This window comes from Trichosurus vulpecula, chromosome 2 (assembly GCF_011100635.1).
Source record: "Trichosurus vulpecula isolate mTriVul1 chromosome 2, mTriVul1.pri, whole genome shotgun sequence".
NCBI classification, from domain to species: domain Eukaryota; kingdom Metazoa; phylum Chordata; class Mammalia; order Diprotodontia; family Phalangeridae; genus Trichosurus; species Trichosurus vulpecula.
In genome coordinates this window covers 375,872,043-375,895,683 of record NC_050574.1, presented here as the reverse complement: position 1 = coordinate 375,895,683, position 23,641 = coordinate 375,872,043, and the positions used below count along the sequence as shown (strand labels likewise).

The following is a 23,641-nucleotide window of genomic DNA, read 5'->3' as shown; positions in this document are numbered from 1 at the left end:
AGGGGTGGGCAACACTGAAAAGAAATTGTCTGTTTGGTGTAGGAGAATCTGATTACAAAAGTTTTTAAAAGTTATTTTATTTCATTTCCATCCATTTCAGAATTATTTCTTTCTCCCCTTCCTCAAATACTCTCTTAGTCATTAAGGCCTTATAGTTTTGATGATACTTACAGGGAAGCTGATTTACTGGAATAAAGAAGTTCTTTAAGTTTGAATTTTGGAACATTACCAGTTTGTCTGAACCTAGGTTTCAAATTTTACTGGCGCTTTGTTGGCAAAGCATATTTTGGAGTCCCTCCATATTTGAGCATGTTTCCTGACACCTTCAGAGGTATGGTACTGTTTTTAAATTTTAATTTTCCAAAAGAAAGAAAGTCAAATGTGTATGCATATGCACAGAGAAGATTATTAAAAATAACCAAAAATTAACACCTGAGAAGTGCTTTCTTTTTAAAGGAGCTAAGGAGGAGATAAGCCTGAGCATTAAGAGAAAAGGCTTCGTATAGTATTAGAAAAAGATGATTCTCAACATAAGTGGGCTAAGTTCTTATGAACCAAAGGTTCTTTCAGTATGGGACCCTGGGAATGTAAATGTATGTGTGAAGGCAACACCAATAGAATTAGAATCTAAACAGCTTAATTTTCCAAAACAGCCATGGTCCCACAATCTATTTTTGTCGTGAAACAAACCAGTGCATTAAAGAAAGAGGTCTCTTGTACAACTATCTGAGGAGTTAAGATGGTGCCAAACTTCCTTTTATGAAATGGTCTCTGCTTGCAAGTTGATCTCTCGAAGGGTAGAGTGCAAGGGAGGTTCTAGGGGGAGGCTGAATGTGAGATTATAAGAGGTGGGGTGATGCTCAGGGCAAATGGTTCTGTGAAAGGAATGATGGTTTTGAGGCCAGCTGGCAGGAGGGAGAAATTCTTCCCACTAATTATCCTGAAAAGGATAACTAAGGTATTGGGGCTGGAAAGACCAGTAACATGCTGAGTGGTAGTGTGGAGCTTCTCTTTCCAAAGGAAGAAATATATTACGTTGAATTTTACTTTGTCTGCCCAGATGTTCTTCAGGCTCTACGTCTCCAAATGTAAAGAAGCAGTATATGAGCATATATAAAATTGATTAGAGAAGATTGGCATATTTAATTCAGAATGTAGACAACCTGAATAAATAAGGTAGGACAGTCACATACTTAGTCTGGGAAAAGATAGATAAGCAAAGTTTGTATTTTACAAGCTGGACAAGAAACTTAATATAAACTTGGTTAGCCTTTGGCTTTCTCAAGTTTAATTCTATAAAAATCCAGGAGATCCAAATGAAGTCAAGTCAAATAAAGATCCATTTATTAAGCTCCTATTATATATGCCAGGCACTGTGTTAAGCACTGGGAATACAGAAAAAAGGTGAAAAACAATAACAAAACAGGCCCCACTGTCAAGAAAGCTCACAATCTGGAGGTAAATCCTAATGAGAAGGTATTAGCATTAAGAGGAATCAGCAAAGGCCTTCCATAGAAGGTCATATTTTAGCCAGGGCTTGAAGGAATCCAGGAAAGCCAGGAAAAGGATATGAAGAAAGAGAGAATTCTAGGCATATGGGGGGAAAGCCAATGAAAATGCCCAGATTTGGGAGATGTTGTGCTTTGTGTGAGCAGCTCCAAAGAGCCACATGTCACTGGGCTGCAAAGTACCCAGAGGGGCATAAGGGATAAGAATACTGGAAAGATAGGAAAGGGCCAGGTTATGAAAGGCTTTAAAAGCCATACAGGGTGTTTTATATTTGATCCTGGAAGTAATAAGGAGGCACTGGAGTTGATTAAATAGGGGAGTGATATGGTCAGACCTGCAGTTTTGGAAGATTAATTTGACAGCTAGAGGATGGGCTGGAATGGGGAGATACTTTGAGGATGGGAGACAAATCAGCAAATCTGACAGTAGTCCATGAGGTATTGAGGGCCTGCACCAGAATAGTGGCAATGTCAGAGGAAAAGGGGGATATATGCTAGAAATGTTACGAGGGTAGAATTGATAAGACTTGGCAACTGATTGGATATGGCTGGGTGGCGGTGGGCGGGGGAGGGGAATGATAATGAGGAGTTGAGAATGGCACCTAGATTGTGAGCCTGGTTGATAGGGAGAATGGTGGTACTCTCAACAATAATAGGAAAACTAAGAGGGGAGAATCTGGCAGGGAAGAGTTTTGGACATGCTGAATTTAAGATGTCTGTGGGGCATCCAGTTCAAAAGGTCCAATAGGCAGTTTGAGATGTAAGACTGGAGGTCAGGAAAGAGGTTAAGGTTAGATCTAAGAATCATCTTCATAGACATATTGTTGAATCCATGGGAGCTGATGAGATGGCCAAGCTGAATAATAAGAGAGAAGAGGGCACAGGACAGAGCCTTGGGAAACCCCTACAGTTAATGGGCATGATGCTGATGAAGATCTAACAAAGGAGTATGAAAAGCTGAGAAACAAAGGTGGAAGGGAAAGCCTCCTTCTTTGGGGGTGAATTTTTTGAGTTTAAAGAAAATTTCAGGTCTTACATAAAACCTAAAATGATGAAAGAAGAATATGGTGAAAAAAGAGTTTATCTTCCACTGAATTTGATTTCTGATGCAAAACCTTTTGTATTGAACACGATAATTTCCATAGTGCTTTCTGCAAATTTTTAGCAGTTTCAATGGTTTATCCTTTATTTACAGCAGTAGATTATTTCCCCCCAGAAATGGTCCTTGAATTATGGCAAAATCCTTTCATAAAACCGTAGAGAATCCTATGACTGTTAGAAGTAGTCTCACTTATACACAGATATTCATGGATCTGTGATCTTATGTATTTTGGAGTGCCCTTCAGTGATACAAATTACAGCTTGTCAATGCCTACCCAGCCTACAAGACTGTCATCATCAGTTCACCACAGGGGGTCCACTCAACATGCTTCCCTTTCTCCAGATATTATGAAGATACTGTCTATCCACCTGACTTGCACTACTCTGACCACATGCCCAGCTCTGTCCATAAAGTTCCTTGATGACATCCTTTACTCCTGTTCTATTTCAGAGTTTCTCTGTGGTGAATGTTGTAGCTCATTGCCCTTTGTGTAATGCTCATCTTTAGTTCCACAGAGATAGTGGTTTCCAGGGCTTGCTGCCAAAAAGCAATACCAGTAAAATTCATCAAAAAGATGGGTCTTTTTTGTTTTGGGATGTTTGGGAACAGTAAAAGTATTTTATCATTTGCCAAAATCAACCCAGCCCAGTCTCTTCCTTTTCAATTCTAGACCGTATTCACTGACCATCTGTATTATTTATCCCAGGTAAATATAGTGTTAGAATATCTGAGTAGCATGTCCATTCAAGTGTACGTTGAAATCTGGGCTATAAACCTTTTTCATCCAACTAGTCTTTCCTTTGTAGGTAGATGTAAGGTTTGGCCTGTTGCTGGACCATAACTGACTGAAGTGACCCCTTGTTTGATCTATGGTTGACCCATCTATGTACCAGGAAATTCCTATATACCAAATAACTGTTTTAGTGAGCTTCACTTAAGCAAGGAATACAAGGTTCTTCCAATTATAAACAGTTTAACAAACTTCATCTATTCCTGGTATGGAAAGCTAGGAAACTTTCCTGTTAACTATACTCTTACCACTGCGGGGGTTCACATTCTAGGCCAGCAGCTAGCTGATTGCCCTGTAGGTTCCCCTCCCACTTGGTCTCTGTGAATCTGCCCAGCAGCAACAAAGATCTGGACTCTTTGTCAGAGTATATACCCCACCATTTGCCCACACACCTGACAGTGTTTGCCTGTGACACTAAAGGGCTGGGGAGCCACAGGCTTGCTAACCTTTGAGTAATAAACTGCCTGACTTGTGATCCTTAAGTGTTTGTGTTCCTTCTCAGGTACCTCATCCACATTCTCCTCACAATGGACAGGACAAACTCCTTTGAGTGATTACCCTTCTCTTCCAGGTGACTCTGCATTGCTTTGGGGCTTGATGTAATTGACACAATGTCATCCTCAAACAGGAACATCTGTCCTCACTGTCCATAGGGAATTCTCTCCATGACCTAGATTCTGTGCTGTAGCTCCTCCCTCACAGTGGTTAGTACTCGTGGTGACCGTACAGTTCCCTATATAAATCTTTACCATTGTGTATTATCTGAGGGTTTTTCAATAGGTTATAAAAGACCTTGTAAGATAGTGTCTTGTTTGAGTTGGATGTTTTTATTTTTCTGCATAATCAACTAATAGTAAACATTTTGAGTCAATTGCGTTATGAAACGGTGAAAATGTGGTTCATTGTTGAATATTGCTTGCAAAAGCCTGCTTGTTCTGTGTTAGTACCCTCTTTGACAGTGTAGTCAATTCACGTATAATTCTTATAAAGAATTTGTATAGAGTAGGCATATAACTTATTGACATTCTCAGTCACTATTTAAAAAGTTATTATTTATGTTAGAGATTTTTTACACACTTTTGGTGTATTTCTTTCCCTTAAGTACCTTGGTGCCCTTGCAATTTTACCACCTCTAGAAGACATTTCTTTTCTATATATTTGATCCAGTCCAGCTGCTTTTCCCCTCTTTGTTCTCTTTAATGCCATTTGTAACTCATTGTATAAGGGATGGTGATGTTAGGTTCAAAGTGTGGTACCTCTGCTGTCTCTGAGGGGAAAAAAAAATTATTAAAATGGGTTTTGCAAAGCCTTTTCATTTTCTTCTGTTTGTAGTCCTGTTTCCCTTTTTTTGTCCTTGAATGCTCTTGGGGTGATTTTGCTTAGTTGGACATCTTGCCAACATTTCTTTAAACTGGTTTTACTTTCTGTTGCTTCTCTGCTTTATGAGGCAGTAATGTACATCCATCATTCTCCATCATAAGATTTTCATAGAATAGTTTATATTTTAACCCTGCCTTTGGCAGCTATCTTTCTTCATTTTGGAAATGTTTACTAACTAAAGCAATTTCCGGGCTCTTTTGGTCTTCTTGTTGTAGCAATTAATTTACATTGCTTTAACTTCCAAATGAAATTTTTATGATCAGTTTCTGTCATTTCTGTTGTTGAGTTCCCATTTTTTTATTTTTAGTAGCTTAGATTTTCTTTTCTTCTTCCTCTTACAAATTTTGATCTTAGTTCTGATGAATTGATTGTGCACAGACAACTGAGTCAAAGATAGCAATCATGTCGATGATGCTTTTTTCCCCTGTCTTTTAAAATGTAGTCAGTTGTATTCTCTGTAATGGCATTTGGCACTTGCCGTGTTTAGTGCCCACTAATTTTTTTTTTAGCAGGCTTTTCTCATTCCTTTTTCTTGAATCATACTTCCCATTATCCCATAGAGGAAGCCAAGTGGTACAGTGATTAATGCTCTGGATCCAGAGTCAGAAAGACCTGAGTTCAAATGTGACCTCAGAAACTTAATAGTCTTGTGACTGCACAAATCAGTCTCTTTCTCTCTGTGTCTTATCTGTGAAATGGGGATAACAATAGCATTCACCTTGGGGTTATTGTGAAGATCAAATGGGATATTTGTAAAGTACTTAGAAGAGCATCTAGTAGGTGTTTAATAAATGCTTGTTTCCTTTCTTATAGATCTCCTCATCCTTTTCCAGTTCTTGCCTTTGTACTGAAGTCACTAAATATCAGATGGTATATTGATTTGATTTGGAGGGTCTTATCAAGTACTTAAAAGAATTTCTCTACCCCTTCATCCTCAGCAGCTGATGTTGGTGTATAAACTTCAGTATTTTTGATAATTATGTTTTCCCAAATACTTATCATATGGAACAATAAAACATGTTTACTGTGTGGAAGACATTATGCTAGATGATTGTGACACAAAGACAAAAAACAGTGTCTGCCTTCAAAGAGTATATGTTTTTACTGTGGGGCTACAATATATACATAGGTGTTCATGGTTCAAAGTGATGTGGGGAGGGAAAGAAATTAACATTTGGAGGAATCAGGGAAAGCTGTTTTAGCCATTAAATGGAAAAGAAATTATAGGATGATAACTTGAGAGGAACCCAGGGTGACAATTTCCCATGGAATTCAGCCCTTTCTGTCTGTCCTTGGCAACTAGATGGTGCCATAGTGCACAGAGCATTGGGCCTGGAGTTAGGAAGACCTGAGTTAAAATCTAGCCTCAGAAACTTAACAGCTCTGTGATCCTGGGCAAGTCACTTAACCCTTGTCTTCCTTCCTCAGCTATAAAAAGAGGATAATAATTGTACTCACCTCACAGGGTTGTTGTGAGGAACAAATGAAATATTTGTAAAGCATTTAGCACAGTGCCTGGCACACTGTAGGCCTTTAATAAATGCTTATTTCCTTTCTTTATAGCTTCACATAGACCTTCCTCAGTGCCTGGAATGTCTTCTCTCCTTATCTTGGCCTTTTAGAATCTTTAGTTTGCTTTAAGGTTCACCTCAAGTGGTACTTCATGATGGAAGCCTTTTTTGAACCCCATTAATGTTCTTTTTTTTCAAGTCATTTTGTGTATAGTATCTGTTTTCATATTGTATCCCCCAATTGAATATAAGATTCATTTGTAATTATGTCTTTGACATATGTATGAGCAAGGCAAGAATAACAATATAGATGATAATTGTCAAAATGCCTATGTGGTTCTGTATCACAAAATATATGAGACTCTCCACATAGAAGGTAGAAGAATGTAGCCAGAATGGCCTTTGTTTTCTTTGAATGACTCAGCTTACCTCATTGAGCCTCTGGACACTGTGGCTTGCTCTTCCGGGGCAGGAGGCCCGGGGAGCATGCCGGGAAGCAGACAACTTCCTGTGTGATGAGTCATGGGGCTGGCTGAGGGGAGGTGTTAGCCTCTACCCTAGGGGGAGGGGCCAACTCAAGAACCAATCAGCCCTGGTCATTCGGGCGGAGCTTGATGATGTCAAAAACCCTATAAGAGGGGAGAGGACAGCTTGAAGACTCTCTTTCCTTTTTCGGTTGGAGCCAGCGACAGTTACATCGTCAGTTGCAGCGACAGTTATATCGTCAGTTTCAGTTGCAGCTTCAGTTACAGACACAGACACAGCTGAGGCAGGAGCTGCCAGTAGCAGAGCTGATCTACGGGAGGAAGCTGAACAAAGACTTCAGGCCAGTGGGTAATCTTATTACCATCGAGGGGGAAGCATGATTTTGCTTTACGCAATCATGCTTCTCTGTAGCCTCCTGGTTACTCTTGCAAGGCGTACTTATTGGGCCTGGAAGATTTTGATCAACATATCAAAATGGGGCTTCTGGTTCATGGGTTGGTTACTGTGGAGCCTAAATAAATGTTTTGATTCTTCTGCCTTCTACTTTGAGAGTTTCTTATATCCGGCGGTTCCGAACCTTTCAGACATGTTTATGATCCTCTTTGAGATTATAAACTCTGCCCTCCTGATACATTTGGCGTCACGAACAGGATCGCTAGGTATAAGATCTCTATTTAGAAGCAGAACAATTTCAGAGGAAGAGATGAATATCCCAGGATGGGAGGATCCATTTTATTCCTCCCTAGCAAAAGAATTGGCTAAAAAAGCTGGACCCTGTGAAAACTGGGAACCAAGGCTACGGAGAGGAGATCCTAGGGATTTGGAAAAGTGTTTACGAGAAGTTGGGATTCAGTCAGGGGCATCACTATCTAGGCAAAGCTGGATAGTGTTATCAGCCTACCGGCTAGTATACGAAAGATTGAGATTAAGTGAAAGACATAGGGGCACTCCTACCCCACAGGAAGAAGGGGAATCTCAGATAGCAGAAGACCAAACTGACTCAAATGAGAACTTTTCTATTAATGTGGCTAAGAGCAACAGGAGACCAAAAAAGCCCAGAGTGCATTTCAACCCAGCCCAGAAAGAGCCTGACTGCCTGCTTCGTCCTAGCCATGGTGGCAGAGGAAGTGAGTGGGGAGAGAATGAGACAATGTTAGGGGCTGAGGCACAAAACACTACTGGGGTTCAGGATGTGCCTCACACAGAGAATAGGAGATGGTTAAATGATCAGACAAGGGCTCGACCCATACAAAGGAGGAAGACAGAAACCCGAGGTGAAGATTCAGTTACAAGGGAAATTCAGGAAGATTTCTCACCGCAAGAGGTCACAGATATTTTGAGTAGATTCAGCCAAAGAATAGGAGAACCATTGATATCTTGGATGGTAAGACTCAGTGATCAAGGGGCCGGTGGAATATCAGTAGATGGGACAGACTGCATGAGATTCATAGGTATCAGCCATGATCCTCTAGTTCAACAAGCTTTTAGGGAACATCATCAGCAAGGAGATGGTGATAGCAGGACTACTCTGTTGGCATTAGCCGCTGTGGGATGCAATAAGAGATATGCTACTGATTCTATGTGGCCCACTGAGCACAGACCCTGGTATTCACTTAGAGATTGTATCATGAGACTAAAGGAGGAGGTAATGAAGACTGCCATTATGACAGGAACTGCAGACAAATATTACAATGATTCAATGGAACTGCCTCATAGGAATTTAATAATTAGGACAGCTCCCCCTGCTTATAAACAACTAATTTTGAATTTATTACTTGGAGAAGTAGGGAGCCGTCTTACAACAGTGATAAATAAGATTTTACAGTTACATGACTTAGGTGACTGGGGAGGGGATAGATCTCCTCGAGAGAGAAGGGTGAATAACCAGCAAACTTGGCGCCAAAGGAGAGTAACAAGGAAAGAAATGTTTACTGCTTTATTGAGAGCAGGAGTAGGTTTTGAAATGATAGATGGAATTCCAACCAATGAATTATATAGAATGTACAGAGATAAAGGCCTTGATAACAGGAGAGATAGGGAAATCAGAACTGCTCCTGCAAATGCTACAGATGTTGAACCTTCATACCCAAGTGAATCACATGAAAGGGAATACTAGGGAACAGGCCAGGCCCCAGCCCAAATTAAGGAAATACACAGGCTGGATTGTAGACCTCACATTAACTTGACCATATATTGGAAAAATGGGTCAAGTACGGTAACTGAGGCATTAATAGATACTGGGGCCGAGGCCACCCTTATTTATGGAAATCCAGACAAGTTCAGCCATGGAACTCCTATTACCATTACAGGACTAGGAGGGACTGAAATATCAGCCAGACAAGTTAAATTGATGATGAAAATTGGACAGTTGCCCAAGAAAGAATATAGTGTGGTTATTGTGCCTATTCCTGAATACATCATTGGAATAGACATTTTGAAGGGTATGACCTTAAATTTACCTGAAGGGAAATACCAATTTGCTGTGAGGAAAATAGGCATTAATGCAGTCTTAGTGGGGAAAATCAAGATGGATCCAATCACTTTGCCCGAACCTTCTGAAGTAATTACTTTGAGGCAATATCGTGTGCCAGGTGGGCAAGATGAAATTGCCAACACTATAAGAGAATGTGTTGAGGCAGGAGTGTTAGTCCCTACAACTACTCAATGGAACAACCCTGTCTGGCCAGTCCGAAAATCAGATGGAACATGGAGGATGACAGTAGATTATAGACAGCTGAACAAAGTGACTCCTCCCTTGTATGCTGCTGTCCCAGACACGGTTACTTTAATAGAGAGAATACAAAAACGTGAAGGGACTTGGTATGCAGTTATTGATTTGGCCAATGCCTTCTTTACAATCCCAATAGACCCCAAGCAATGGAATCAGTTTGCTTTTACTTGGCAAGGCCGACAGTATACATTTACACGCCTGCCGCAAGGATATATTCATAGCCCAACTATTTGCCACAGGATTGTAGCTGAACATTTGGATGAATTAAAGTTACCTGGTGTACAGCTTACACATTACATAGATGACATCATGATACAGGGAAAGAATATAAAGGAGGTGGAGGAGAGTTTAGCATTATTAATTGACCATATGAAAAGCAAAGGATGGGAAATCAACCCCGCAAAGGTTCAAGGGCCAGCTCAAACTGTAAAATTCTTGGGGATACAGTGGAATAGAGGACTGCGAGAAATTCTCCCACAAGCTCGACAAAAAATCCAGGATTTTCCCACCCCTACCAATAAGAAAGAGGCCCAAAAGTTCATAGGGCTGTTTGGTTATTGGAGACACCACATCCCACATTTGGGACAGATTTTAAAACCCTTGTATAAAGTCACCAGAAAGAAATATGAATTTGACTGGGGACTTGAACAAAGTAGAGCTTTTGAGGAAGCAAAGGCTGCTATTCAATTAGCTCTAGACTTATGGCCTATGCAAAATGGGCCAGTGGAGTTACAAGTGACTGTACAAGATGACTATGCAAATTGGAGTCTGTGGCAAAAACAACAAAGCCGAAGTGTACCTTTAGGCTTTTGGTCAAGGAAACTGCCCTCATCTGGAGTGCAATATACACCTTTTGAGAAGCAGCTGTTAGCTGCATATTGGGCTTTAGTAGAAACTGAGCAACTAACTCTGGGTCATGAAGTGGTATTAAGGCCTGGAATTCCAATTATGACTTGGGTAATGAGTACCCCAGCTTCTCACAGAATTGGACATGCACAAGAGGCAAGCATAATCAAATGGAAGTGGTATATTCAGAATAGGTCCAGAGCAGGCAAAAATGGAGTTTCTGCTCTACATGAATCTGTGGCGAACATTGATACTGAGAGCAATGAAAAGCCCCTTGAATCTAAGCAACAGATGGTACCATCCTTAGTGAAATGGAATAATGGATATGACGGACTAAATGAAGAACAGAAGAAACATGCTTGGTTTACTGATGGGACAGCAAAATATTTAGGACAGAAGAGACATTGGAAAGCAGTAGCCTATAACCCCTGTACAAGGAGAACTCTGGAAAGTTCTGGGATAGGTGGAAGTAGCCAATATGCTGAACTGATGGCAGTGCATCAGGCCATCAGAGCAGAGAAAGGAGGACAGTGTCATATATTTACTGACTCGTGGGCGGTAGCTAATGGATTAGCTACGTGGATGCCTATATGGAAGAATCAGAATTGGGAGATTCATGGCAAACAAGTTTGGGGTAAAGAGTTATGGGAAAATATATGGGACATGTCTTTGGTTACAGATCTGTCAGTTTTTCATGTTGATGCTCATGCAACCCTGACCACACCAGAACGTGAGTACAATGCACATGCGGATCGACTAGCAAAGATTGCTACTGAATGTATTGTCCCTACTCCGACTCCAACTGATGACCCAGCCTTAGCAAGATGGGTCCACCAGACTGCTGGCCATTTAGGGGTCCAGGCCACCCATCGATGGGCACAGGATCGAGGTATCAGTATTTCTCATGCGTTGTTAAAACAAATAACAGAGGAGTGTTGTATATGCCAATTAGAAAAAGAACGAACTCTTCCTAGGATAGTTACTGGAGAAATAGCAAGGGGAAAAGTTCCAGCCCAAATTTGGCAGATAGATTATATTGGCCCACTACCCCAGGATAAAGGATGTAAATATGTATGTACGTGTGTTGACACCTATTCAGGTGTACTAGTGGCTTGTCCTTATAAAGACGCAACTCAGAAAAACACCTGTAAAACTCTAGATATTGTAAGTTTATATTATGGAACCCCAATGCAGATTCAAAGTGACAATGGGTCACATTTCAAGGGCAAAGAAGTGAAAAGATATTGTGTGTTGAATAATATAGAATGGATATATCATATTCCATATTACCCACAAGCATCTGGGCTAATTGAAAGAATGAATGGATTGTTGAAAGAACAGCTGAGAAAATTAAGCTCAAATAATTCATATCGACATTGGAAGGATAATTTGTCTATTGCCTTACGTAATTTGAATAATAGACCCTTAGGGGGGAGTACACCTCTAGCCAGAATGATGACCCCAAATCTGCAGATCAGAGAACAGCAAACATGTGAGATCCAAAACATTGAATTTTGGACTGTGAGGGAAGATGTCCCACTACCAAGTCCAGGAACACCTGGTTCAGCAGGATATGATTTACATTGCATAGAGAATTTTAGGTTAAATAGGAAAGAGATAAGAAAAACCCCTACTGGAGTATGTATGAGAATCCCCAAGAATCATCTTGGACGGATATTACCTAAACCAGGATTAGCGGCTCAAGGAATACATGTATTGGCTGGAGTGATAGATTCTAATTATCAAAAAGAAATTGTTGTGACACTCCAGAATATGGGTAAAAAACCTGTACAATTTTGTAGAAATGATAGGATGGTTCAAGTCATTATTATCCCCTGTGAAAAAATACCCTTTGTGAAAACTAACCCTCCTCCCAAAATAACTACTAGAGGGGCAAAAGGGTCTTGCTCCATTGATAGAATAAAGTCAGGAGCTAAGGTATGGGTAAAACGGAAGCCAGATGATATTCCAAAGGCTGCAGAAGTTATAGCCCATGGGAAGGACAACACTGTAACAGTTGTCTATTCAGGGGAAAATAATTACCAAATCGTACCCCTGAACCATATATTTTACCGTGAATAGGTTATAATAATAGATTCACAGACTATTCTCTTTGTCCTTTGTTTTGGCTAACCTTGTTGCTAGTTTTGTTTCCTTCAGGCTTAAGCACCCTGCACTTTCCGGTGACTGCCTAAGCATGTAGCATTCTTGGAATTCCTGCCAGCTCGTTAAAGAAATGACCTCTGGAATGGGACTTTTTGGGGGCAGGGCCATCTCTACATCCAATTTCAGCATGAAGAAGCTATAGAAAATGAGACCTTCACCCCTCACCCCAAGATTTTGAGCCCCAATCGTTCAAGGGGGGTGGAAATGATGATAGTGTTCTGTTTACTTATTTTGTGTTATCCTTGCTGTGTTGTTTTATTGTTATGATATTATTGATCCTATGTAATGGATACAAGGATTTAGGGGTGGACATTTGAATTATTAATAATTATTTTGGGGATGATTGATTGAAGAGATTATCTTGCTGGGACCTAGGGGTGGATCACATTTGAATCGTAAACCAATATTTAGGAATGTCACCAAATGATATGTTTTGCTTTATAATGAATGATATGTTTTAGTTTCCTTTGTAATTGGATCACAATGTATGTTATAGGATACATGGCTGATTAGATTATGTATCCTATAACAAGGGGTGGAGTGTAGCCAGAATGGCCTTTGTTTTCTTTGAATGACTCAGCTTACCTCATTGAGCCTCTGGACACTGTGGCTTGCTCTTCCGGGGCAGGAGGCCCGGGGAGCATGCCGGGAAGCAGACAACTTCCTGTGTGATGAGTCATGGGGCTGGCTGAGGGGAGGTGTTAGCCTCTACCCTAGGGGGAGGGGCCAACTCAAGAACCAATCAGCCCTGGTCATTCGGGCGGAGCTTGATGATGTCAAAAACCCTATAAGAGGGGAGAGGACAGCTTGAAGACTCTCTTTCCTTTTTCGGTTGGAGCCAGCGACAGTTACATCGTCAGTTGCAGCGACAGTTATATCGTCAGTTTCAGTTGCAGCTTCAGTTACAGACACAGACACAGCTGAGGCAGGAGCTGCCAGTAGCAGAGCTGATCTACGGGAGGAAGCTGAACAAAGACTTCAGGCCAGTGGGTAATCTTATTACCATCGAGGGGGAAGCATGATTTTGCTTTACGCAATCATGCTTCTCTGTAGCCTCCTGGTTACTCTTGCAAGGCGTACTTATTGGGCCTGGAAGATTTTGATCAACATATCAAAATGGGGCTTCTGGTTCATGGGTTGGTTACTGTGGAGCCTAAATAAATGTTTTGATTCTTCTGCCTTCTACTTTGAGAGTTTCTTATATCCGGCGGTTCCGAACCTTTCAGACATGTTTATGATCCTCTTTGAGATTATAAACTCTGCCCTCCTGATACAAAGAAGTAAACCATTTATTCAGACACCAGAGGATCGTATCCCATAAGCCATCTGCCCAATCCATCGCAGCAGCAAAGAATTCAACACACAGTATCATAACATGGAGCCTTGTTATCTGAAAACCTCTCTGCCACCTGCTGGGGCCTTCCCCAAAACAATCAAAACCCACAGTGCAGCTATCACAGGTCTACTCTCTTTCCCTCAGTTCTAACTGTTATAACTGCTGTAACTGCTCTCTCAGCATTTCCTGTGACACAATTTCCTTTTCCTCTCATCAAGCTCCTCTCACCACATGTGTCTTAGGCTTCCTGTGATGTGAGAAGGTCACATGGCCTATTAATGGGTGGGAAAGATCTTCAAATCTAAATTGCTATTACAACATGTAGCATGCATACGTAATAAATGGTTGTTGGATTAAATTGAATACAAAGATAAATAAGTCTCCCTGGCATCAAGGAGTTAATAGTCTATAATGCCTATGTGATACAGTCTATAATGCCTACAAATACATAATTATATTTATGAAATGGTTGAATCAAGCCAATGATATAATTTTGTATGAGATATCATTAGATTAGACTTTGTCAGTAAGAAAAAACCCACCTGCTTGTCTGTAAATGCCACTATTCTGTCAGTTGTATAAATTAAGCAGATCCCTTTAAAAATTTACAATCTACCTTTAACAGATATTTTTGAGTACTTGCCATATGCATGAAATTACACTAGAAGCCTTGGAATACCATTTGATATTTATATAGCACTCTAAGGTTTACAAAACATCATTTTTTGTTTCTTTTGATCTTCAGGATGACCCTGTGAAGTAACTGGTGCAGATATTATTATCCCAGTTTTAGGGATGAGGAAACTGAAGCTCAGATTGGTGAACCTGTCACACTGTTACTGATAGTTAAAGGCAGAGACGAGATCCTAAGCCATCGCCCCTGTCTGCAACTCCGGAGGTCTTTCTCTATACTGCAGTGTCTTTTGGGATAAAATGAGTTATCTGCCCTCAAGGAGCGTGCAGTCTGCTAGAGGAGATTGTCTTTTCTTTATTTTCAAGCAATAAAACATTAACACTAAATCTTGGACCTGGGAAATTTGACTCATCTTGTTGGCTAGCAGTGATAAGGAAAAATGATATTAAAAAAATAAAGTTGGTAGACAGGTTATTGCAGTTTAAAAATCTTAAACCAACAAACTGGCAAAAATTCATATTGCTGATAGTTAATTGTTTTTTTGAGGACAGGGAAGGCATTGGCATGTTTGTAGGCAGTAGGGAAGGAGCCAGTAGACAAGGAGAGATTGAAGATGAGTGATAGAGTGAAGATGACGGAGGGAACAATCTGTTGGAACAGATGGGATAGAATGGGATTACGTGTGCAGGTAGAGTGGTTAGCCTTGGTGAGGAGTAAGGCTACCTCATCAAATGAAAGAATCACATCATGATTGAGTTGGGGGAAGAGTCTTTCAAATAAGAAGGACACACTGCCTGGCTCCTTATCACCAGAGCCCTCTTGATTACTTATGAGACTGGCAGAGGTCTCCCCCTTGGGAGCCATGTCCAAATTTTAATGATAACATTGAAAGGAAAAAGTGAGAACATTTTATTGCTTTAGAAGAAAGAAATCCGACTCGAGATGATGGTGGCCGAAGGCAACCGAGTGATAGGAGATGAGGAAGAAAGGAAAAGAAGGAGCTCATGATGAATCACCTCAATTTTTTTCTGTGGAAGGATCTCAGCTGATAGAGTTGGGGGAGGGAAAGCCTTGAGAGGTTTGAGGAGGGATGATAAAGTGTGGAAGAGCTACTGTGGAGAAAGGGATAGGGAGTTGGTAAGGGAGATACACTAAGATTGCTTAGTATCAGTTGAGGTTACGGAACATAAATTTGTAGTGAACCCAATTCGAACATTGCATGAATTTTCTCAACCTTTCTTCAGCAGTGTGTATATAGGAGTAAAGGCTGCTCTTTCCTGTCTGGGCCCCCTAACTCATCACCTTAGTCAGGAAAGATCTCTTTACTTGCACAGACATCAGCTGTGCTAATAGTTACCCCTTGGCTTCCATTGCACTATCTATGAAAGCCTGTCACTAACTTCCAAGTGTGTTGGCCTAGTTTACTTTCAGTCTGACTACATTGGCATTCTGATTTATGCAGCACAGCCAAGATCAAAGAATACTGGCCTTAGCTATTTTTTTTCACCCACTGTACTAATCTGTCTGACTGAGTGAGGGCCAGCTGCCAGTCTCATACGCAGTCAGGAGGGCTCTGGTGACAGGGAGCCAGGCAGTGTCCCTTTGTTTAGTCACACCAACCTCTTCCTTATTTGCAGGGCTCTTCCCCAACTTAACCGTGATGTGAGCCATGAGGCTGTCTCTCATCTCAACCTTCTAAGATCATGCCAAATGTTGTAGATGTGTCTCTACAGCCAACACCCTCTTAATTCATACTCTCTCAAGTCACTGAATATTTAACAAAGAAGGAGGTTTACTTAACCCTTTATGCAACAAGGTTACAGTAGCACTTAGCTTTCTTGAATGCTTCAGGGGTGGAGGTGGGATGCTGCTCCCCTCTCTCTGACAATGTGTCTGGGCAGTCAGATGGACCAAAACAGCTGGAATTACTGATAAATCCATGAGGTGTAGCCACTAAGCACCAATTGAACTGATCCAGGAATACATTTTTATTTTATTAATGTATTTTAATGACTTATTCACAATTGATGCTTTCTTAAATCATGACCAAGTATGTAGTTATTTACTCTCTAATATAAAGGAAAGCCTAGAAATAGGAATGCTTAGGAATGGCAATAAATAAAATACTTAAAGTGGCAATAGGTGCTGCTAATTATACATTGTATATACCTAATAATAGTGACAATTCACATTTGTGTAGCCTTTAAAGACAAGTATCATTATCCCTATTTTATGGAGGAGGAAACTGAGGAGCTGAGACGTTGTGACTCGCTTGTTGTTGTACATGCAGTAAGAGTATGAGATGGAATTTGAACCTGGGTTTGCCGATCCTTAGTTTAGTCCTCATCCTGTAATCATTTGTTAATTATTTTCTTTAAAGATATATTCTTTGGTTGACATTTTAAATTAATTCAAATGTGTCTTCCTACCAGTTTGTTTAAAGTAATGAAGATTTACTCACTTTCAGCCTAGGGCGTCTCTAAGATCCACTTGGTTCCCTCCTTTTTGGCCTTAGGAAGTTTATTTTAGATGAAAAGTTCTGAGTTCAGTCACAGTTGTTCTGAGCCCCTATTAGGAAAATTCTTAACACCTAAACAGAGTTTGAGCTATCCGCTGACCAATGGCGGAGGTGGGGGTGGGAGTGTGTGTTAAGGGCTTTTAAGGGTCCCCTTTGAGTTGCCATATTTTCTACAAACACTGGACCCAGAGCATGCAGGAGGTCCTGTATGTGTCAAGGATGAAGCTCCCCAGGAGCTGATATAATTTGTTGTTGCACCCCAAGCTGGACTCCCTTGTGTGTCCTTGGGAGGCAAGACAGGTGCCAGGCTGGGATAATGCTTGTGCAGCTGGGGTCCTTTACAAATAAGCAGACTCTCCTATCTCCATAGTCTAACAGTTCCCAAGGAACAAGAATGAGGCTTTTGCCATCACCTTGCTCCTCCCCATGGGGAGTGGTCTTTTCTTTTTCCCCGCTTCCCCCTCTCATGTCACAACCCTTCCTGGTATCCCCTCCTCCCTTTGTCCTGCTATATAAAAATGTAAACTTCCGGTGAAGACCGGCAGTCCTTTTGTGTTCCACATACGTGTTCATTTCTCTTGTAAATAACCTGGTTTTCACATAAGTCTCGTGATGTTGTGATTGTCTGTTGACGCCATTTAACCTTAAATTTCTATGTGTCTGGTTTGTGGTTGAGGCACAATTCAATTTATTGGAAATCTTTATGTAGCTAAAGAGCAGATTGTATTATAGTGCCTGCTGATAGATAGGTGTTGTTTAGGGAAAGTAGAGGAAAAAGCTGACCTTTCCTTGGGAGTTCCTTCAGCTTGGGTGCCAGTGACTCTTCTCTATGTTTCTGTTCCTAGCCCTGGCTCATTCCCTGTTTTGCTCTTCAAAGGAATGCTGGAAATATTGTGGTCACTTCAAGCTTTCAAATCCAGATCCTGGGAGTCTCTTCCTCCAGTTCTGAAATAGATTCTTCTTTTTATACAAATTGCTTAGTACACGACTTGGTCTTTCACTCAATGGCTTTGATTTGCTCTAGGAGGTGTCCACACTCAATTCATACAATTTGATTCAATCAAAAAGTACTCTTACCTAGTTAGGTATCAGAGCTAAAAGGGAGAGGTTTCAACCCCAATGCTTACATTACCAGTCTTTTATCCAACAAAGTGGGACTTTTTGTTTCGCTCTTTTTCCTTTTGGAGTTCTAATTCTCAGCACTAAGGCAATCAAATGCCTTTCATTGAGTCTTGCCTTTGTTTGAATCAAGAGTCTTTGATGACCTGCTTAAGTCACAAGAAAGCCTAAGTCACATGAGTTTGAGTCACATGGTTGTGACACCCTCTGTGGGCTGACCCTAAAGAAGTGTATATATACTCTGAGGTTAGTATTTTGCTTTGGGAGACTCGCTCACTGGAAGTGTGTTAGTGTGACTTGACCAGATGAGACTCTGGGTAGCTGTTAAGGATTCCCCCCCCACCCCTGCCTTGAAAACCCAGGTGTTGGTGCTTCTCTCTCTGGTAAATATGTATGTATTGCTGTGGACAATTAGAAGCCCTGTCTGCTCATTTGTGTTATTTGCTCTGTTTATATAATTTCTGTTTGTGTTCTCTCTGAAGTTCAGGGTGCTTTTTTCCCCTGAGCTAAGTGACTGATATATGTATGTTTAATTAAAGTAAGATTGTGTAAATCCCTTAAAGTTACTTTCCTTAGAAAAGCAGATCAAAGAACTTGTGGTAGCAGCCCTGCTGTGTGCTGGTGTTATTGGCCTTACACCTCTACAGCAGCTGCTGGTAACATTGTTGTTACATCTAGCTCCATGAAATTAGATCTACTGGGCTTAATTGGTACAAGTGGCCAGGATTTCTTTATCACTTGCAAAGTAATCTCTTTGAAGGTTTCTGATACTTCGATACTGAAATATTGTTTTAGTACCAACTCAGAGAAGAATATAAAAATAGAGCATTTTTTCTTCAATATCCCTGGTTATTTTGGCTAATATGCTAGACTTTCATTCACAAAAACTTCCACCACACACACACACAACTACTTCCCTAGTCAGCTACAAAAGAAAAAAGGTCAAGGAGGTAGTAACTATATGATGATTTTGACTTATGTGAGAACATCAGTAACTAAGAATAAAAATGCTTTTATGCTTGCTCCTTTTTGGTAAAGAAAATGTAGGCAACTTCATTTCCAGAAATGTAAAAATGAGAAGGTTCATAAATGCTCCATGGCTGACTGGGAGCTATGTGGCAAGGCCCCTGGAGTCATCTCAGATAGTACAAATAAAGCTCTCAGCCTCTGGTTTTTTCAGCCTAATCATTAGCTACTTCACCATGTTATGCTCCTCCTTACAGGATTTCTTCATGGCCTGTAGGCAGAACAGGCTTGGTCTTCCCATTAATATACTTTCTTAACTGCTGCCAAACCTCTAGCAGTTTCATTCATATGTTCTTCATAGTTCCCTTAATCATTTCTCTTTGTTCTAAAATTCTGTGCTTGGTTTCTGAAGCAACCATTTTTCTGCTTATGATCTCCTCCACCCACCACCACTGATTATAGTATAAAGTTGTCTAGTACATGCGTATTCATTTAAAGAATCACCCAATATAGAGTCCTGAATCAAATTTATATAAATAAGAGCCATTCTTAAATTGATAAAGGGTCAAAGATTATGAACAGGTGGTTTTCAAAGTAATCAAAGCTATCTACAATCTTATGAAAAAATGCTCTAAATCATTATTGATTAGAGAATTGCAAATTAAAACTATTCTGAACTATTACCCACCTCTATTATTTTGGCTAATATGACAGAAAAGGAAAATGACAAATGTTGGAGGGGATGTGGGAAAATTGAGACACTAACGTACTGTTGGTGAAGTTGTATACTGATTCAACCATTCTGGACACAACTTGGAGCTATGACCAAAGGATTATATATATATATATATACATATACATATATATGTATATATATATATATGTATGTATGTGTGTATGTATGTATGTATGTAAGTATATATATGTATGTATGTATGTGTACATGGTTTTAACTGTGTGTGTGTATATATATCTTCTCTGACCAGGCAATACCACTACTAGGTCTGTATCCCAAAGAGATAAAAAAAGGAAAAGGACCTATATGGTCTTTTAGTAGTGGCACAGAATTGGAAATTGAGGGGATGTCCATCAGTTGGGGAGTGGCTGAACAAGTTGTTTTATATGATTTATGATGGAATACTATTGTGCTATAAGAAATGACAAGAGGTTTACTCTCAGAAAAACCTGGAAAGACATATATGAACTGATGCCAAGTGAAATGAGCAGATCCAGGAGAGTATTGTGAACAATAATAGCAGTATTGTGTGGTTGATCAACTGTGGATGACTTACTGTTCTCAGCAATACAATAATCCAAGACAATTCTGAAGGACTTACGATGAAAAATGCTACCTATCTCCAGAAAAAGAACTGATAGAGTCTGAATGGAGATTGAAGTATGTTTTTTCTTTACTTTCTTTACTTTTTGTTGTTGTTGTTGTTGTTGTGTGTGTGTGTGTGTTAGTCCAAAAGAAGTACTTTTTTGAGTACACATAAGAAATGGAAGCAGAATTGGCAAATGGTCCTCAAAGCTTGATTCTCTTTGAAAACGCTTATACTTTTTCTAGTAGCCATGGGGGAAAACATCTGGTGGGCCTGCTAGTCCTCTTATCAGTTATGGCTCATAACCTTTTATTCCGTTGTCTTGTGATGGTCTCTTCTTGGTTTGGGGCTATATGTTTGAATGGTCAAATATTTGGGATTCCTGTACCATTAAGGAATTTTCAAAGGGGTGACAAATTTTGTTGTTTTTCACTACTCTTAGCGGTACCTTCTCTTATTTGGCCTTAACCATCTGTAAAATTCTGTTCTCCTACTGCGGCTGAAATAAAAAATTAGTTCCTTCTGTAGCATCTCTCCCATTAGGACTTATCCTGGCAGTAGGGGGAGCAATGGTACTTATAATTAGTCTTCCCCTATAATAGTCATTTATTTTTATTTTTTAATTTTCTTTTTAATTATGAACTTAAAGATCAACAAACACAAATGTTTCAATACACAACAACAAAGAAAAGAGGATTGTATAAAACACTTAATTTCTTTTATGTACAATTTTTACTAAAATGTATATTAACTTTGACATGTTAGCAACAAAACTGCCTTGTTTGTATCACCTAAACTTCCTTCTCCTCTCCATGTTTTTAATGTTTCTGATGCTCTTTTTGAAAGGCTTTTTTTGCATTGCCCTCATTACCTCTTCCCTTTGCAATCCAAATAGAAGCCCCACCTTGTAATTAAAAATTATAGTCAGGCAAAGGATATCAATACATTGACTGTGTCTGTATATATACCTCTTTCTGTGCCTCTAATCTGTTACCTCTTTGCCAAGAGGTAGGAAACATACTTCATTATCAGTCTTCTGAAGTCATAATTCAGCACTGATCAGAGACCGCTGAAGTCTTTCAAAGATGTTTTCTTTTACATTATTGTGGTAATATCTTAATTTTTTTTCCTCCTGGTTCTTCTCATTTTACATATGATGGTCATTTCCAGGAGGACACAGAATCACTTAAAGTCCCACAGTGTATTTATCTCCAAATGGGTATGTTCAATTAAATAAGTTAGGTTTTACAGCCACGTTGATTAATAGGAGTTTCAGATCACAAATACCTTTATTCCTAATTTATTAAAAGTAAATTTTGCCAGAATTCATGTCTATGTTGTGCCTATTCAGTAACTCAGTGGAAATTGAAATGAAAAGGAAAAGTATTATAATGTGAAGTTAAAATATGCCCAATGTAGCTCAGAGGAAATTCTCACAGCAACATTTTTTTTCAGTTAATGTTGACTCATTTGGTGGTATTAAAGTACACTTTTCTACTATCCCCAGAAGGGAAGTTCATATTCTTTTAAGTGAAGCCATTTTAAAAGCAGAAACCAAGCCTAAAATAATCCAGGGTTCTCCAGAGTTCTCAAAAGGTGTGGATTTATTTACTATAGTTAAAACATAATTAGTTCTCCTGGGAAAGTGTATCTTTTAAACTGCTTTATTGCCACCATATTGATTTTCTAAATAATCAAAAACTTCTGTTATTACATATATTCTAGAGTTTGAACAAAAATGCACTGTAAGTAGAAACAAATGTCAGGAATTGCTGGTTGTTTCTTGTTTGGAGATAGGGATACCAGGTTGGAAAGAATATGTACTTGATAGAAGACTTTGAAGAAATACAATTCAAAGATGCTTTATATAAACCAAATTATGGTGTGTGCATATAAAGCGTGTGTGTGTGTGTGTGTGTTTTTGCTTGCTCCTTCTTTGGAAATTTTGCTGGAATATTCTTGATTATCTTATAGGTGATCTTTATAGTGTCTCCTGACTTTAATCAATGAAACCTGCAGCTACCATACCTTTAAAAACAGATTAATTACCAGAGAGAGAGAGAGAGAGAGAATGGAGAATGTTCTTTTAGCCCAAGATAGACCAGTGTATTATTTGATTTTTATTTACATTTTTGTTGACCAATCTTTCCCACAATTTGCAGGTTGATGTTCGAGGTGCCACCAGGCCTGGGTTTAATAGCCATTGCAGCCCGGCAAACACAAGGAAAAGGTCAGTCACCTCTTGTCATTATTGTGTTACGCATTCTGAAATCTTCATGGCAGTTGCCATGGAACTCTAATCCTTTGGGTGCCTGATATCAAAGAATAGTGGAAGCCATGATCAGAAGGAATAGCAGAATCATCAAAACACCCCCTTTCTGCTGTGATGTTTATTAAAAACTTGATATTTGTCCACAATCATTTTAAGCATTTGGTTAGCTAAGTCCTATAAATTTTCCTTAATGATATATTCCAGGCTTTGTAGTTCTAAAATTCTGGCTGTATTAGAGATAAACTTATTTTTTCAAAGGTTCACTATGCAAGCACCTACTACATCAATGGTTAATGTTTGAAGAAAGAGAGAAGATGACTGAAAGGATGAAAAGAGGCTTTTTTTTCCACCATCGTCAGTTCTGGTGATGACTAGTACTTTGTACATAATAAGCAGTAGTGGAAAGAACATTGATTCTAGAGTCAGCGAACCTGAGTTCAAATCCTGACTGGTTCTAACTGCCCTTACAACCTTGTCTAAGTCACTTAATTTCTCAGTTTTCTCATATGTAAAGTGAAGACGTTTATACACAATAGCTTCTGAGTTCCCTTCTTCCTCCAATTATAAGTAAGAATTTGCCAAGCTTTCCAATGGAGAGTGATTCCTGAGGAGGCAAGGCAATCTTGTCTTTGTCTTTCCCTAAACTGTGGCAGCATCTGTAGTAAGCACAGTTCTACTTAGTGACTTGTAGAGGCAAGCAAAGGATGGCATGAAGAGGATTGCGGCACTGTGGGGGGGAAAAATGTGCCCATTATGGCAGTTGGGAAAGCTGCCTTTTCTCTCAGAGGCCACTAGGTGGCACAGTGGATAGAGAGGGCTGGGCCTGAAGTCAGCAGGATCTGAGTTCAGATGTGATCTTAGACATTAGCTGTGTGACCCTGGGCAAGTTAGCCAGCCTTTCTCTGCCTCAGTTTCTTCATCTGTAAAATGGGGATAATAATAGCACCCACCTTG

The 23,641-nt window shown here is 39.8% G+C and overlaps 1 protein-coding gene across 2 annotated transcripts in view; it reads left to right on the top strand.

Moving 5' to 3' along the window:
* Positions 1 to 23,641, top strand: part of HLCS (holocarboxylase synthetase) — a 242,428-nt gene that overhangs the window by 195,230 nt on the left and 23,557 nt on the right. For both annotated transcript variants that reach the window (XM_036744985.1, XM_036744984.1), the window contains exon 7: positions 22,578 to 22,645. In XM_036744985.1, coding sequence (XP_036600880.1) covers positions 22,578 to 22,645 — 68 coding nt within the window. The remainder of the gene's footprint in view (positions 1 to 22,577; positions 22,646 to 23,641) is intronic.